We start from the raw sequence: 17,853 nt of genomic DNA on the forward strand, positions 1-17,853 counted from the left end.
GTACTAGTTATTAATAATTGAATTTCTTGCCACAATTTGATGTTATTTACATTTTGCTGATTTTGCATAAACTACGATATCTGAATCATGGCGTACTCCATGTCTTCGTTTTGAGTACCGTTATCTGAATCATGTTTGTTTGTTACCTAATACAGTTCGATCTTTCGCTGTATCTGTTGCCTACTCGTCTCGTGCGGATTGCAGTTCTTAGCATCTTAGCAATGCAGTAGGGGCCCTCTCATTAACATTTCCACTATTTAAAATATGTTCCGCTTGAGCGGTAATCGATTTTCACGTGAATACTTGCTATTGGCATTCTCACATGTACTTTTCGTGTTAAATAAAATTATGTTAACTGAAGGCTGGAGTAGACGATTTACATGTTTCCTATGTACATGCAATTTATTATTTTACGAGTTATGTTATCTCAATTGACTGTACAGGTATTTTGATGTGTTTTTGTACTGAATTGATTTATCATGTTTTCTACTGCATTTATGATGTCTTGTGTATTTTGTTTTTATAAACAGTTTAATTGCATTTGATTTGATTATCTGATTTTTATCATACAATTTGAGATGTTTTATTTATGTGTATTTTCTCTTGCATTTTATTGCTGTAGGTGATTTATTTCATGTATTTGTGTGGCCTATGTCAGGGTTTTAGTCCCGTAGAAGGTTTCCCTGGCATGATCTAGTTGTGTGCGTAATATATTTATTTGTTCTTGTCATTTCTTATGCACAAAAGTTCTGTCTCTTATTTAATTCCCTTCCCGCGTATGTCTCACGTCCCAACACATACAAGAACCGATTACACGACTGCCATCCAAATTCGAAAGTGCCGTGAAACATCTATCGCTTCGACTAGAAAGGTAGGTGGCTCTGCTTGTAGATTTTTTTTGCCCGAGTTGCCAACGGTAAGTATAGGGCAAGTCAACGTTTTTAGTGTCGGCTTGATAGACCCCTAGGAACATTGCAATGTGAAATAAATTGCATTTCTAACCACGATTTTTACTTTACGTTGCTAATTCCCTCTTAGCTTTCTCGCGGTTAAATATAATACTAATACCCCAATTCGGGTCAAAGTAAATGAAACAATTATCAACTTTCTTCCAATGCTAAAATACCTACAAATAAGCGTACGTTCAAAGTTACATGCATACATAAATATAGCTTACGCAATTTATCAATCAGAAAAAAATCTGCACAGGGAAATCCCGTTACATTCTTAAGCGGTTGGCCGATTAATTATCGTGCCTGTGACAGGAGCCTACTAGAATATTGTCTGTTGCATTCCGAGCACTGGGCTTAGAAGTTTTCTTTTGTTTGCAGGTTTATGGATCCGGGCACTGAGCTCACTTCTCTGGATGACATCTAAGCTACATTAAGGTAAGCGTTGCCTTATTATGTTTGCTTTCGGATTAATTTCTTTCTGGAAACTTGTTTTACGGCCAATTAATCAATTAAAAATCGATCATTCTTGATTGGAATTTTGTTAAACTGGCATATTTCAATTGTAAAGTCTTTAATTTTAAATTTACGTAACTTATAAGTTACTATATAGATACTATAAGATTGTAACGTATCTTATAATTTTGACATTTGAATATTTTACCTTGAGCTAGTTGGCCGTTTATGTGGCGGATTTGAGGAAAGCAGCGCCAACTCTACCTACCCGTTATGGAATGCACCATCTTGTTGAAACCAACAGTTTCCACCTTTGGTTTTTGTTTGTGTATCCTATATCGTTGTATTCGTAATAAAAAATGCTGTGCATTTTTTACGGGTCATATAAAAAACAAAGTTGATGATATAATTTCTCCGAAACAAAACATTGTATTGAAATTGCCTCAACAGTTTCTTGTATAGCTCAAAGAGTGGCAATGGGAAAGTGGTTTTATTTTATTTTTTGTATTTGTTGTTGTTGTAAATCAGCATATGTATGATGAAAGCTCATTTTTGGTAATGCAGATCAGTATTTTATTAGCAAAGTTTAAAATTATCGATCTCACGAACTCAAAATAGACTAGAGCCTGCACGTCTACACTGCATCAGAAACCTTTAAGTGAAAATTTGAAGTATCTAGCTATTGTAATTGCTGAGATCTCAGTCGGACAGCCAGCCAGCCACAACGATATAATAGAATTTTCCAAAAATGCGCTAAAAATAAAAACGAAATCGGCAAGTTTGGGTGATTCTGGTATATCTTCGGAAGTAATCGGAATTTTCTGGTTTTCTTAAAAGTATGATAATAACTGTTTAACTGCGCAACTTTTCTCTAATTTGACCATCGTCGTTTCTAGAGTGGTTTCGGAGGTCCCCATGATAAATAGGCATCCTTAACGTGGACAGAATATATATCTAATGGTGGTGGGCCCCATATTCCATACCATCTTCATCTTCATCGACAACATAAATTGAATTTTTAACAATAAATTCAAAAAAAGTACATTTTAAGTTTTGGGGAAACGATAAGCATGACGATTTATTACCACTATTATTGTCTTGCATTAAATATAATTTTAAGAGTGTTATGAGCAATGAACAAAAAGAGTGCCCATATTCGGACCGTTTCGTCTATATGAGTAGATGACCAATGTGACTTCTGGCGCAGGAAGTGACGTCACACCAATACCTATGTGACTTCTGGCGCAGGAAGTGACGTCACACCAATCAGAGACGAGCTCGTGACGTCACAGCCAATCAGAGACGAGCTCGTGCGTCCGCCATCTTGGATGTTATTTTGGAATCGCGTCATCGGTCACGTGATTGCTATAGACAAAAATTTTTTTTTTTTTTTCAATCTGCGTTGGGAATCGAACCCACGATACGTGAATTACGAATCTGCCGCCTTAACCATCTGAGCTAAGCGAGGCTTTGAGATATGAACGTTTAGCAGTTCAAGTATTGTTAGAATGGCCGTATAAGCTCACAAGCCACACAACGCTACGGAGAGCGTTGGGATGTTTGCGAGTTGTAGAAGGGTATAACGCGGGGGTGTGTCGCCGATAGGGGCTAGGGGCTAGGGGCTATTTGGCGGGGAAGCGCGTTAAAATGATAAAATAATACGTACGACGCTCGTGTGCGAAAAATAATTATTCATATTGCTAACTAGAAAGGAAATGAGCTTATCTTCCAAATTATCATACTTTTCCTTCCAACTGCATAGCGATGTTAAGAATTTGAGATTTTGGCATATGATTTTCGCTCTGGATAAAATGCTCTCTTCGCTAGTAACACCTTCGGTATGTAGAATTTTTGCCAACTCACGCGTAAAGTCATCATAAAGACAATACATCGCATAGTGATTGACGACATTCAGTTTTTGAGTAATCACTTCGGAAGCGTTAAATATCATATCGACTGCTTGCTTGGAAAATAGTATAGATTTATCTGATTCGCTTATTCGAATACATCTAACGCCTTCTTCTTCTTCCGCTTCAAGTATTATTATTTTGGACTGGGTAAAAATTTCATGCTTGCTCCTTCTTTTAGGCGTACACTGCACCATATGTTTAATTAAGTGTTCCGTTTTAAAATTGAATATTTCTTTCCATTCGCAACTCTCAAATTGTAAATACTGGTCTTCATAATGCGGAGGACATGATATTTGCACGATGGAATCGAAAAAGTACTCGTCCAGTGTAACGCCAACTTCGAGAATAATGCCTCCGTCTAAGAATAGCGACCATGCGGATATTAAGGTTTCCTTTCCTATAAACATACATCTTTTGCTTCCACCACAATCGGCGTTATTCAATGCATACCTTGCTCCTCCTCTTTCGATGATTCATTCACCAATAATTTATCTACCGAAAGCGATGACTTTGCATCATCATCATCATCTTCGCTACCCCATGAATCTTGCGATTCTTGTTGTATTTGTGCACTCATCTCGATATAAATCGATTTCTTACTTTCTTATTGCTTTTATACCTTCTCTTAAAACTATTTTGGAGGGGATTAAAAGCAATCCATCATGCGCAGTGTATCTTAAAGGTATAGGTATAAAACTGAGAACGAGGTATGCTAAAAATCATTGCGTTAAATCCTCATATCGAACGCTAATGGATCGAATACTTGCCAACATCGCTCAGCGAGAGGCTCAAAAGGAGTCTAATTATATCGAGACGAAGAGCGAATTGTTAAGTTTAAGTGTAGAGGAATTATTGAAAATATGGATCAAGATCCCCAAGGTGTTGCAAAGAGACTGTGAATTACGTAATCGAATACGATGTACAAAACATTGGAACCAGCCGTGGCAGCGCACTCACATCGATGGACCCGCTCCGCTAATGATTTATTGTAATGATTGTATTTCGTCAAAGCATATTCGAAAACCAATATCATATTAGAATGTAATATTAGAATAATGCGTCTAAAAATAAAGCATAAAGAAGATAAGATTTTTCGCACACGATTTAAGCGTCTTATCATAGCTGCTATAAATAAACACTATTGCGAGATTGCAGCTTCCCATCCTAATTATAATAACAAACAACTAAATTTCGCGCGCTGTTACTAAAGAAAATATGGATCAAGATCCCCAACGTATTGCAAAGAGACTGTGAATTACGTAATCGAATACGATGTAATCATTTTAACGCGCTTCCCCGCCAAATAGCCCCTAGCCCCTAGCCCCTATCGGCGACACACCCCCGCGTTATACCCTTCTACAACTCGCAAACATCCCAACGCTCTCCGTAGCGTTGTGTGGCTTGTGAGCTTATACGGCCATTCTAACAATACTTGAACTGCTAAACGTTCATATCTCAAAGCCTCGCTTAGCTCAGATGGTTAAGGCGGCAGATTCGTAATTCACGTATCGTGGGTTCGATTCCCAACGCAGATTGAAAAAAAAAAAAAAATTTTTGTCTATAGCAATCACGTGACCGATGACGCGATTCCAAAATAACATCCAAGATGGCGGACGCACGAGCTCGTCTCTGATTGGCTGTGACGTCACGAGCTCGTCTCTGATTGGCTGTGACGTCACTTCCTGATCCAGAAGTCACATAGGTATTGGTGTGACGTCACTTCCTGCGCCAGAAGTCACATTGGTCATCTACTTATATGCATGGTAGGTACCTGGCACATCTTCCTTCCAACGCAAAAAATTCGTCCCACATTCAAAAATTATCGGTCACAGACACCCTCTCTCTCAGTTTAAATGACAATAACTTCTATTTTGCGTATCATGAAGCTTAAAAATTTCCCGAATCCTACATTTGCGGTTCTGAACCCTGTCTGCACCTCATAATTTATTTTAAGGCGTGAATTATGCTCAATAATAATTTAAAAACGCGCGTGTTCCACAAAATTGATATTAAACTTATGTCAGCGGTTTTTCGAAGCATGAATCATGATAGAGCCTGTGGAAATCTTGCATTATAATTATTTAAGTTTATGTAACCGGACGACCATGTAAAAAATCTCCAAACATGCGATTCGGTCATCCATTTGACCATCATCATAACAAACCGCAATTAATAATTGAAACACGTTGTTTTATGCCACGAGATAAACAATGAATTACAAATTAACGTACGACCTAAAAACACGCGTAAATTTTTCATATGTATTGATTTAAGACGCACTTGAAGAAAAACAGATTCGCTTAAAATTAAAGGCGCTTTGTTTAAAGTTCAGTTTGAAAGTTAACAAAAGCTTCATTTTATTTATAGCGGGTTTCCGTTAGGTATATTTTTAGGGTATCGGTAGGTAATAAAGGAAAGGCCGACATGGGCGTTGAGAGTTACGTAGATATTGTAGGTAATTTATCAATTGAAGTTGAAGAATGACGTCAACGTGTCGTGAATTTTTCAAACATTTTCATTCATTTTCCTAGAACTGATTAACCTTTACCTTACACACCTGTCTACTCTAGAAATTCCTCTAACGATGATAAAGTAATTTGGTATAATGTTCAGTGCAAAACAATGAAATTGTTTAAATTGTGGGCCTTTTAAAAACCATTTTCCGTTTTTTTCTCATAGTGTGAGAATGAGAATCAAACAACGTGAAAATAGATCCAAAGCGAAACGCATGTGCACGATTTTCCCCCTCGACTCTCGCGAGCTACATAAAAGCGTGAGGTTCAATTTATTTTTATATTCGCACATAACCCACGCACAGACGTAGAAGAAAACTATCAAATTGTGAAAGTGCAAGTGAATTGTGTAACATATTGAAGGTTCTGCAATAGGTAGGATCAGTTTGTTTTGCCCTTAACTTCACCCTTATGTTGTTTCCGCCCGTTTGACGATTCGAGGTTGAGTTCAGTAATCGGTGGCTTGGAAGGGAGGGAATTTCAAATTCAAGTGCATCGCATTAAGGTCGAAATTAATTGAGCGAGCCTCACTAAATTTTCAATTTTCGAAAATTTTCAACGGCTCGTTTACGATCGGTTAAAACCGATTAATTTGGAAGCCGTTTTCATTTTTAACCTTGTTGCCGGACTCATTTTATTTTAAGGTTAAACTGACGCGAGCAACATTGCAACATCAAGAATATCACGCTTATTTTTAATACAGTTGGGGAGTATGAGTAAATTGCAATTTGTAAGTTTAATTATAACGAACTTTTGAGCAATACTCTTATGAAATTACGATTATAAATAAGCTTGGCGACTTTCATTGTTAATCTTTCATATATAATTAGACGTGTATATGCTATAAATATGTCTCGACTCTTCAAATAGGTTTGGCGAGTTTTGGCCTCCAGTAGGCCATAGAAAGTTTTCGCTGAATTAAGAAATGTACTTAAGGTTAAAGCAATTCCTCATGCGAAGCAAATGCAAGTTTTAAATTAATTTCATTTGACATTTGAATTTCGATACCTACTGTCGCTCACTGAAAATTGCAACACCGCACCATAAAAGGCACATTTACATTTAGGGGTCAGAAATGTCGTCAATTGTCTACTCCCCATCGAAATAAAATTGTAGGGTTCGGACTAAATTTACTTGACTGAAAATGAATGCCTTTTTTAACGGATGCGAGTCTGTCAGTTTTTCACTAAACTTTTATAATCCGCTGGAAATTTCGTGGAGCGATTTGGCAACACTGCATTCGGTCTTCAGTCGTAACAGAGGGTGACCTTTGCAGTGTGCACGCGCGTTGCTGTATATCATGCGCTTCTTACCACCTTCCACTTGCACACACTGTGGTCATCAGTGGTCACGTATTAAATCCACGGTTCGCTGTAGTGATTATGAGACTGACCTTTAATTATGACACAATTGGAGAAGAAACTAGAATTTCATCGACATCTTTCCTAAATCGTTTTTATCAATCAATATAACGAAAATTAGACCATCATGATCAAGGCTAGGCATTATAAAGTATATAGAACGAATTAAATGTCCGAAATGGTATTTTCGTATCACTTCTTGTTGGTAAAAGCGACCCTACATTCTAAACTTAAATGGGACACCCTGTATATTTTTACTTTTTTGGATTCTACAATTAGACACCCGGAACGTTTTCTTCAGTAAGTGCTACGAGGTTGGCCGAAAAAATAATTCAATTTTGTTTTTTACTCTAGGTGGCCAGCCGTCGACTAAAATCATTCTTCATTGGCTCTACGTACAACAAGAATCGATTTTGCCTAATTGATCCAATAACATGGATTTTAAACAATTTTGAAATGAGATTACAGTGGCTCATCAGGTTACCCTGTATATTTATCTTTCAGATTACTACTGTCATTTTTATGTTACCATATCGGTTAATTAGTGATTTTTTTGACCAACCTGGTATAAATTATCAAAAACGGCTGTCACGTGTAAAATTGTCTGTAGAATCAAAAAATGAAAAAATATACAGGGTGGACCGTTTAACATTTGAAACGTATGTTTTAATAGGAAAACATTATTTAGAACATTCAATTTACTTTTATTCATATTATCTACCAAAACTATCACCAATTTTACCAAAGTTACGGGGATGAGTTTACTCAATGGATAATTGCTTTATCCATCTCTATCTAGACACGCTGGAGGAATGGGTGGGACTATGCCACATTATCCACAAATCTATTAATAGTGGATTTATAAAGTTTTGACTTTTATTTGAGAGCTATGACTCCAAGAATCCCAAAATTTGGGCTCTTATCGAAAATTTAAAAAATGAACTCCCGTTGTGGCGAGCGCGTGTTCAAATAGATTTCCACCGAAAAATGCTGATAACTTCTTTTTTTAAATCGTTTGCAAAAAGTGCCAAATCTAATTTTGGATTTGGTATTTTCATGTTGAAAATTTCGTCCAAATAGGGCCCAAAAATGCCACACAGAACTTCAGGGCTTAAAATAAGCAAATGCGACTGTCACCCGTCTATGACTTCGTCACTAAAAATGACTTCAGAAGACCACAAAAACTAGTTACAAAAAAAATTAATTGCATTTATTTTCACAAACTTTTTATATTTTATTTATTAATAAACACTCGGCTTGTACAAATTACAAGAGACTCAAAATTTACTAGGTTCATAAACATCCGTAACAAAATTGAACCCTAACTTATTTCTAATACGGAAATGTCGAAACACTCGAAAAATAGTATATTAAAGTACAAGTGTCATTTGACGAAGATTGTCGCACGAGGTAGTTTGCCGCATAAGCCGCGTAGCGGCGAATGCGGCAAAAGCCGAGTGCGACAAGTACACAAATGACACGTGTGCTTTATACTATTTTTTCTATTTCGACTTTTATTTTAAATAATAAATTATACAAATTATAAATATTGCCTTTAGGCGTTGTTAGGCAATTTTAAACTATATATAAGGCGCTTTCTTTCGGCTGCTTAGCAATCATGATTTCAAAATCGTGATTCGTAGGATCACGTTTTACGAAAGAACGCGCGAATTTAAATCAAAGTATGGTTAAGTTTACGTAGTACACATTTGCATTCGAATTACGCATGTTTTGTTTGGATTATGAAAATAATTTAAATACAAGTGGGAGTACAAGTACAATTATGCCCCTCTTCAGTTACAAATATTGACTAATCGAACATTTGAGCAAAAATATCCTTGCATTTATAGGTTAGGAATTCGTGATCATAAAACTTTTATGTTCAGTTTGTTCACGATTTTAGCAATCATGATCATAAGATCACACTTCGAAAGAACGTGATTTGACAATCCAAACGCGTTTGGATCACCGAAAGAAAGCGCCTATATTATATCATTCAGTGTATGTTGGTAATAGACACAATTCATTTATTTTCACGTTGGCTAACCTGATTCCTGTATTTTCAAACTTCAAACTTTTAATTATTTGGTCATAATTCCATTTTGCGGCAGTTATGATGAATACGGATGACAAATACGTCTCTTGTACCCCACCAGAGACCCAAGAGATTGCCAATGAAGCGACGTTAAATTTACTGCCTGTAAAATCGAAAGTAAAGTACGAGGAGTACAAAATTTTTGAAAACTGGCTGGCCGAGAAGGGAGTTCAAAAAGTAAGCAAGAATGTACTGCTGGCATATTTTACTACGCTAAGTAAAAATAAAAAAAGTTCTGCCCTTTGGAGTATATATTCAAAATTAATCGGAATTAATACAATCGGTCAAGTTCCTCGTACGTTATTTACACTTTACAGGTTATGTTTAGTTTTGATTTGACGGATACCGTTGACAGCAAAAAAGCGAGGGGTACCAATCCAACAAAATAAAAAAAATAATGCGTTTCTATTTCTTTCAGCACCATTTCTGTCTAGAAACGCACGCAAACTGGGCCAATCAAGTACGGTTTCGGTATTGTTTCCACATCGAAATAGAAAAAGGTCATTTTAGTACCCCAATGTCGCAGTTGGATTGAGAGACCAGCAAACAAGTAGTTAAAGAATATTTTCCGACACTTGAGGTTTTACGTCTATGGGAATACTGAGTAGTGTTGCTAAGTGGGTTAGAATGCAGGAAAAGTTAAAATGGCAAAATTCGGCTAAGCGAGGTCGGATTCGATGGCACCACCACTAAAAAAATGTACCTTTGTGCCGCCTATCTGTCTATGTCTGACTCCCGGTTGGAACATAAACTCTGTGATTATGACCCCACTTTTCCAGTTTCATTTGAACATTAGAATCTATTTTTTCAACTCAGTTAGAAACTTCATTAATTAAATTTACCTTAAAACGAAACAACTGAGTTAATACAAAAAATCACATGCAATATAATTCTAAAATTCAACCCCAATTTTCTCTTAAAGACTCGGTTGACTAGATATAACTCAAATATTTACCTTAAATGTAACTTAGTAGACAACACGACTTTTTCATTTTAATACGACTCTTCCCTTATTTTTGCGGTGACCTGGATTGCAACGTCTGTCTTTATGGAACTGGGTTTTCGTAAGAGGATCTCTGTTTTTTTAATGGAAAAATATGCCGTTTTAACAGGTATCGTAGACAGATTTAAGAGCGTGTTTCAATTTTTTTTTACGGTGGTCAGTCCCGTAAACTGTATTTTCGCGAATTGACTCAATTTAAATTTTTTCTTTGAGTGGAGGTTAAGCTCCTAGGTCCTTCGCGATTTAGTTAATTTATTCACCTAATCCAAAGGTAAAACCGAGGGTAAAACTTTCCGCACAAAATCTTACTTAATCTCTACTCCCTTTTTTTATGTTTCCGCACGCCTCAAAATGGCGCTAATGAGCTCAATCGGTCATCTTTAGTTATTGGGCAATATAATTTGGTTGACCCAACGCATTACGCACGGGTTGAGGCTATTCAATCGCAACCCACGGCCGGTTTTAAAACTTTTAAACCTAGGTATTCTGATTGAGCTGTTTTGGTCACGTAAAACCCATTAAGATTGTATTTTACCACCGGTCAGGCTGGCGTTGGTATCTTTCCCTTCCATTATAACGGGTCATTATGCATCCGGAAACCATCAACTCGTAAAATAAAGATCGCCGATTTAATTCGATTGTCTTTTAACAATTTCAAAAATAATAAAAATGTTGGAATAAAGAACCCCGTAATGGAACCACTTTGTATTTGTACTTAACATAAACTAAAACTGATACGCTAACGAAATTCAACTTGCAACTCTACAAAAATTCGAAAAAATAAACCCCATTAAAGGGCGCCCGTTACAATACGTGCACGCCCTCCTCAGTTACTCCAAAATGAAAGAGTTTCGGACATATGTTTATACGAAGTCTTTTTCTTCCTTTGGTGTGAGGAACGTGCCCCCCACAGTTCGTAAAATTATTATTGAACCACCCTGTATAATTAAAAAAAATGCATAGCCACCGTTTTTTTTACTGTGGAAGATGAATTGTAGAATGTTCCCTGCAGTAATTGATAAACTACCAAAAACGGATTACAGATTAGTGCTAGACAATTTTTCCGACATTAATATTATTATTCACTAGTTACGACCATGGGGCATGGTTCAATGCTTTTGATTTGCGGTACGTACTATTATAGGTGCAGCCCGAAAAACAAGCATGTTGATGGAAGATTGTCTCGGTGTGCTCTGAAAAATTGGCACTTTATTTCTTTGGCTGATTAAAAAAATTTGACAAAACAATTTTAGAAAATTGCTGCATATTGGCAAATCTAATGTGGGCCTACGCATCTCTCCAGTAGGTACTTTATTGAGTATTATCGTGAAGTAATTTTTATGACATGTGTTCTGACGATTTTTTCTGGGCATGGACACGCCCGTTTAGATAACGATCTGGGTTAGCGGCCCATAAAAAAATGGGACTCGGTATTAACTTCCTTTTTTCTACGTTCCGACACTCGAAAATAGTGGTAGGTAGAGGCATGGGACGTTTACCATAATCTGAACGTTGCGAATTTGACCTTCAGATCATCTTCGAAGGCAAATTTCTGAAAGGGTACCATTTCATTTGGTTTGCGGGACGCTAATGTTGAAGGATTCGTGCAGTCGACGCCTATGTAGAATGCGCACAAGTGCAAAGAGAAAAAACAATTCCGGTTTTATAGCACGTAAATTATTCCCGTTCTTCCAGTAAATTTGTCAGAGACTATTTTAAGAAGATTACGGTTCAATTCGCATACCTAAGCTCTGCTGTAGGTACCTAAATGTGTTTTACCAATGACACACTTTGTTAGAAAACACACAGTGTAATCAAACTGCTAATATACCTTGTACACATTTATCCCTTCCGCTAATTAGGTAAATTGATTGAAATCTAGTTTTTTTGAACCAGTTTTCACCACGATTTCCTTTAGTCAGCTAATCATTTCGTTCCATATTGCGGCCGCTTTTTACATATTCCCTGAAAGCTTGCACGTAAACATGGAAGACGCTATAACTTGTGTTTATTTTAGGAGAGAAGTTTACGGACGTCACTAGGGCACAATGGGCAAATCCGATATTATAATCACGACAACCAAAATCGAAATGTCGGAGACGGACAGGCCGAAGCTGTTCACCATAGGTCCATGCCAGAAGGATCCAGACGAGTACGGCTCGGGCGGCTTAAAACTGTCGTCCGATGTCGAAATGTACACAAATCAAGCCGCTGGGCATATGACAAACGGAAAAACAATCGGTAAGTCGCATCAAAGGTCTGTGTGGTATTTTACTATCCCGTAATACCATAGCAACAGGTTGGTGGATGACGTCATCAGTACGTCCCATTTAGTATTCCTGGACTGGAGGTTTGGACGTTTCGAATTCGCGTACTCATTTGTGTCTTCCAAACCGCAATCATTACCCGCGATGTGGTCTCTCAAACCACTGTCTTATTTTGCATCTTTTTCGTCATGAAAACTTCCTTGAACAGCACGAACGCTGCAATCAAATGTCATTGTCGTCGTCTCCCTGCAATTGCTCCTCGATTTTATTATACTTATTCATTTCAATACGAACCACCAATTGGAGTTTGTTATTTAAAAAAATCAAAAATTGCAAAAACACGTCTATTTAGATAGATATGGGAAGTCGAGGAGGAAGTTTAATGGAAGGTTTACCTTAGTTTAGCATTTGCTCCCGCACCCCCACTATATACAACCCCAAGATTAAGGAAAACTGTACTGCCCTGAAAAGTACAACAACAAAATTCCTCATTTTAAAGAAAATTAAAGGAGATGATCCGGATTCGCCCAACTAGATGTACTGGTTAGGCTGTTTTCTTGTTGCCAAAAGGGCCGACGGGAAAATCGATAGAAAACCCTAAATGAATGCGGCTCTGATTTTTTTTAAATTCCATGCTATTACACAAAATGGCGTAATCCGCCTGTAAGAAAGATGTGATTTAGAAATGTTATTGCGCACAAATAGACGTTCAACAGTAGTGATACAGAGCCGTACCAGGACCGTTCAAGGTGGCTCACCACCTGGCGGTAACCTTGGCAACTAGGCCAATGTGAAGTTAGCGCGTCACGTAGTTATATGACCTAGTATATGACCCTTGAAAGTAGGTCAAGGTGCAAGGGCATTCGTTTTCAAGATCATCAAAAGTTAATGACTCCATTTTTGTCTTGTCATATTTCACCTTCAACGACCCCATTTTTTGCGGCACCACATAATACTTTTAAGGTCATTAAAGGTCAATCGACTAATTTTTGTTGTCATATTTTATTTTCAAGGTCACTTTTCATTTTCTTGGGTTTTTAAGGTAGTGCTCTGCTGAGTTCATATCAACCTGGCAGAACATGTCATAATTTAAAAAAAAGGAGCATGTCATTCGGGAATAGGGCACTTAATTAGCACCTAATTATGCAATATGTTTGATTGTGTCCTGCTGACCTTGCTCTGCTAGGTGAATGGACATGACCTCGATGCCCCTTTCGGTCGGCCGCTTCCAAAAATGGGTACAATATTTGCCCTTCAAATAATGACCTTCAATTTATTAGTTAAGATTCACTCGTGCAGTTCCGACTGATAGTAGTTTCGTGCAAATTGTTTCTCGCATGGAAACTCCCCAAAAAAAACTGATCGCGTGCGATACAGTGCAAAAATATCTGACACGAATATTCATCTAATGTCCTAAATCCTTTCACAGTACGGCGCGATCGCTCTTAACAATTCTTCACGCAAAATATGGTCTCCGGCTTAAACTAAATTTTTTCCCTTGCATTTCGACGCGACCACTCCGCACAGCTTTGACTGTTCCTAATCGCTCGACGCGCACGCAATCATGGCTTCGCGTGTATTGCCCCACGGCTATCCCTGAACGAGTTAAATTCGCACCACTCAAATTTTCCATTCCTACCCATTCTGGGACATGCAACCTTCTCCACCAATGAAATTCATTGGTTCTAGCCAACTTTCGTACACATTTACTTCGACAGGACCGTATCAGAAACCGGCCCTTGTAGTAAAAATCCATTATCACGGCTAAATTTGCAGTCTTACTTCTATTTTCATGCAAACCAATCTCCAATAACCAGCTTTTTGGGTTCGTGTGCTGATCATCAAGAAAAGTTTGTCAAATGAGCCACTTTTGGTTAAATTCAAAGAATGTTGAGGGGCTAACTTAATCTGAGTATTTCTAGCCCCCCCCCCCCCAATTTTATTTAAAGTCTGAATTTAACAACAACTATTCAGCCCTGACTTGTGCAATGCATGTAATAAAATAGCAACCGCGCAAAGCAAAAGTTGATATATCTACCTAACCTACTTCAAAGGCCAAGTTGTTATAATTAGTGGTTTCAGTGGACTGCAACAACTAACAACCCAGTAGGGCGTAAAGGGCTGCAAAGAAAGCTATTGTTACTATTGTAGTGAGTAGGTATTGCGGTACTTGACCGTGGGAAAATTTTGGGGATCAAGGGAAAAATATTTCAGCCGTTGACCAGGGTCAAATTTTGCCAATTGGCCCTGGGTTCAAGGTTAAATTTTGTCAGTTGGCCCGGTGTGCCAGATCATATTTATGCAGTTGACCCGGGCTGCGAGATCATATTCCGGCAATTGGTCCTGGGTACGAGATCATATTTCAGCAGTTGGTCTGGGCGTGCGAGATGATGTAGGCATGCGCCAAGCTCAAGGTCATTCGCATCATGCTGAAGGTTATTGACCGTTTAAGTATCATTGACCTCTTTGAATGCGCAGCCAGATCCCTAACCTGAACACAAATTCAACGGAAACAGGTCAGGTTAAAATAAACAGGCCTATTTTTGACGAACAAACCTGTTCTAAGTGAACAGACCTGTTTCAGGTGGGCAAACCTGTTTCTGATGTACAGACAGCTGTTTCTGATGGATAGACGTGTTTATTTAACTGTTTTCTGGAAAAATACGTGACTGGATTTGATTCCGAAAGTACCAAGTCTACAGATTGAACATCTTCAGGTGTGATAAAAATTCCTCTTCACTACGCGCACACTGTCGCTACCCTCCTCACCCACGGCACCTTCTTCATAACTTACCGATTTTCGTTTCCTAGGAAACTAGGATTCTGTTGGGGACGAATATTTTGGGCTGATTTCGTTTCCGAATCCAAATCTGCTAGGACCAGGAGAAATTTTAATTGGAGAAATACAAGCGATGAACTGTTATCAATTTATGATTGTACATACTGATGATGAAATCCCCCCCCCCCCCAAACTTTGTTCCCACGGACTGCAAATGAAAACGGGTAACATACCAACATACAAATTACCAGTTGCAGTTCTTAACTACGTTTTTACATACAGGGCTGCTCAAACAAAACGGTACCGTCCTAAAGCCGATTTTGAAGACCAAATGCAGCGAAAAGGAGTTCTATGAGGAAATAAATAAAAGCAATGACGATTGCTCAGTGCAATTAAAGCAGTTCGTTCCTCAATACTGTGGTACAAAGACCGTCACGTTCGACAACAATAAAATCGACTGCATTGTCTTGGAGGATTTGACCAAGAACTTCAAGCAGCCCTGCATATTGGACGTTAAAATCGGTCGGCAGACGTGGGCGCCGACTGCCTCCTACGAAAAAATGATGCGCGAAGATGTAAGCTATTTTTAATACATTTATAATCATTCAGTTTTTTACCTTCTTAGAATAAATATCATGAAACTAAGCGTGATTTAGGAATCTGTATTCCTGGATTTTTAGTGTACGACGTTGCCAGTGGGAAGGTAGATCGTTATGATAAGGATTACGGGAAGACGCTCAACAGAGAAAGTATTAAAGAAGGTACGTATTTGGTTCATTTTGCATTGCTCTAAGACAAGGCTGTTGCAGCTTTAAAACTTTTTCTCAATGCCAACGTTGGTCTGAACAGAGATCTGCTGCTGCAGTTTGTAGTCGAGTTATGGAAAATACTGAGATGGGCGCGACTGGAAAAGAAGTTTCAGTTATTCTCGTCCTCTCTTCTGTTTGTTTATGACGCAAAGAGGCTAAAGAAGAAGGTGGTCGCACAACACGCTACGGAAAAACCGCTCAGAGAAACCCGCAATCAGTCTCTGCCATCGTACGATACCAATCTAAAACGGTTTAATCTCTACAAGCCTTTAAGTTTACTCAAACTGAACGATTCCGTCCCAACCGGCTTTAGCGGCCTGTTCACGAAGGAAGGACCGATTTTGTGTTCCCTTCCCTCGAAGATCAAGCACTTCTGTTCGACGAGCGTTAGAGATAAAACTCGAAGATCATCGGAGCAGGTTAACCGGTTACGGCGCGTGCACTCGTTCCAAAACAATTACGACAAAGATTTACAAAAGATTAGAAAAGATTACAAGGATATGTTACGTACTTTGGTCGATGAGGAAGAGTGCGAGACGTGGGCGGTCGTCAAGATGATTGATTTCGCTCACGTTCATACGATAGCTCACAATGAAGTCGACAGGAATTATTTGGAAGGAATCGAAAGCTTAGTTAAATTGTTTGAGGAGTTTTTAGGTGAAACTGGTAATTCGTAATAGCTGTAGATTCTAGTCTAGCGTTTGTGTTTTGTTTGATCTCAGTGCCATTCTATTCCAATCACTTTGTATACTTTTTCTAAAATAAATGACACCAATTGTTTTTTATTTTTGTGTATTACTGTCAAGCCTATAACAACTATGCAATTATTGATACTAAATTGCACATGGCGCTGATAGGCCTCTCCATCCTTTGGCAAGTTGACTTAAATTGAAGTAAAACTCCATACAATGCCATATAAAAAAGATCAAAGTGTTTCATTCCTTGGACACCCCGAGAGATACCATAGCTCAGGGTTTATACTGACCCTCTTCAGCCAGCGAACGGGAATGTAAGGATGGGAATGAGTTAGTGTACTGAGAGGGAAGAGTATTACTCCAGCATTCACCTCGTCTGACAAAACCCCAGGCGGAGCAGTCGGCAGCGGGATTCGAACCTAGAACCCCCTGAATAGCAGTCTGAAACGCACATATATATATGGAAACGCAACCTCTGCGCCACCGGCTTCGGTCAAGGCCATATACCAGAATCCTGAATTTATTTACAGTAGGCTTAGTACAGGCACTATCAAAAATCAGAATGAAAATCACTTGACAATAGTATTTTACATTATTAGCCAGGTAAGTGAGTTTTTACTGGCGATAGGAGAAGTTGACTGGCGAGCCGTTAGGCGAGCCTGTCATCTCCTAGAGCCAGTAAAAACTATTACCTGGCGTATAATGTACAATATTTTATTTGTTACTCATTTGTAAACGTAAATAATTAGTTCTTAAATTGATCTTGAAGAAATGTCTAAAATATCATGTGATCCATGTAACGGAGACTTCGCATTAATTCTGGCCAATGAAATTACTAGATTACTAACTTGTAAAATTTTTACAGGTCTGCTGTCAGTTTTACAAGTCTGCTGTCAGTTTTACAAGTCAGTAGCGTTTAAACATGACGTTTACCGGTTTGCGTTTTGTCTTGTTAATCAACCGAGTAACAAATAATAGTTATTTACATATGAGTATGGTAAATCAAGGTTTACGT

General features: G+C 38.2%; 1 protein-coding gene and 1 long non-coding RNA gene across 2 annotated transcripts; one reads left to right on the forward strand and one right to left on the reverse strand.

Moving 5' to 3' along the window:
• Positions 1-3,077: 3,077 nt before the first annotated feature.
• Positions 3,078-3,845, reverse strand: LOC116177702. The gene is made up of 2 exons (XR_004146735.1): positions 3,767-3,845; positions 3,078-3,713 (listed from the first exon to the last, which is right to left on the reverse strand). It is a non-coding gene; the product is annotated as an uncharacterized LOC116177702 (long non-coding RNA).
• A 2,070-nt stretch (positions 3,846-5,915) lies between these two features.
• Positions 5,916-16,928, forward strand: LOC116177684 (inositol polyphosphate multikinase). Its single transcript, XM_031496731.1, has 5 exons — positions 5,916-6,204; positions 12,306-12,529; positions 15,617-15,909; positions 15,960-16,095; positions 16,144-16,928. The coding sequence occupies exons 2-5, from the start codon at positions 12,337-12,339 to the stop codon at positions 16,818-16,820; spliced, it is 1,299 nt and encodes a 432-aa protein (XP_031352591.1). The 5' UTR covers positions 5,916-6,204; positions 12,306-12,336; the 3' UTR covers positions 16,821-16,928.
• Positions 16,929-17,853: the final 925 nt, after the last annotated feature.

This window comes from Photinus pyralis, unplaced genomic scaffold (genome assembly GCF_008802855.1).
Source record: "Photinus pyralis isolate 1611_PpyrPB1 unplaced genomic scaffold, Ppyr1.3 Ppyr1.4_LG8, whole genome shotgun sequence".
NCBI classification, from domain to species: Eukaryota; Metazoa; Arthropoda; class Insecta; order Coleoptera; family Lampyridae; genus Photinus; species Photinus pyralis.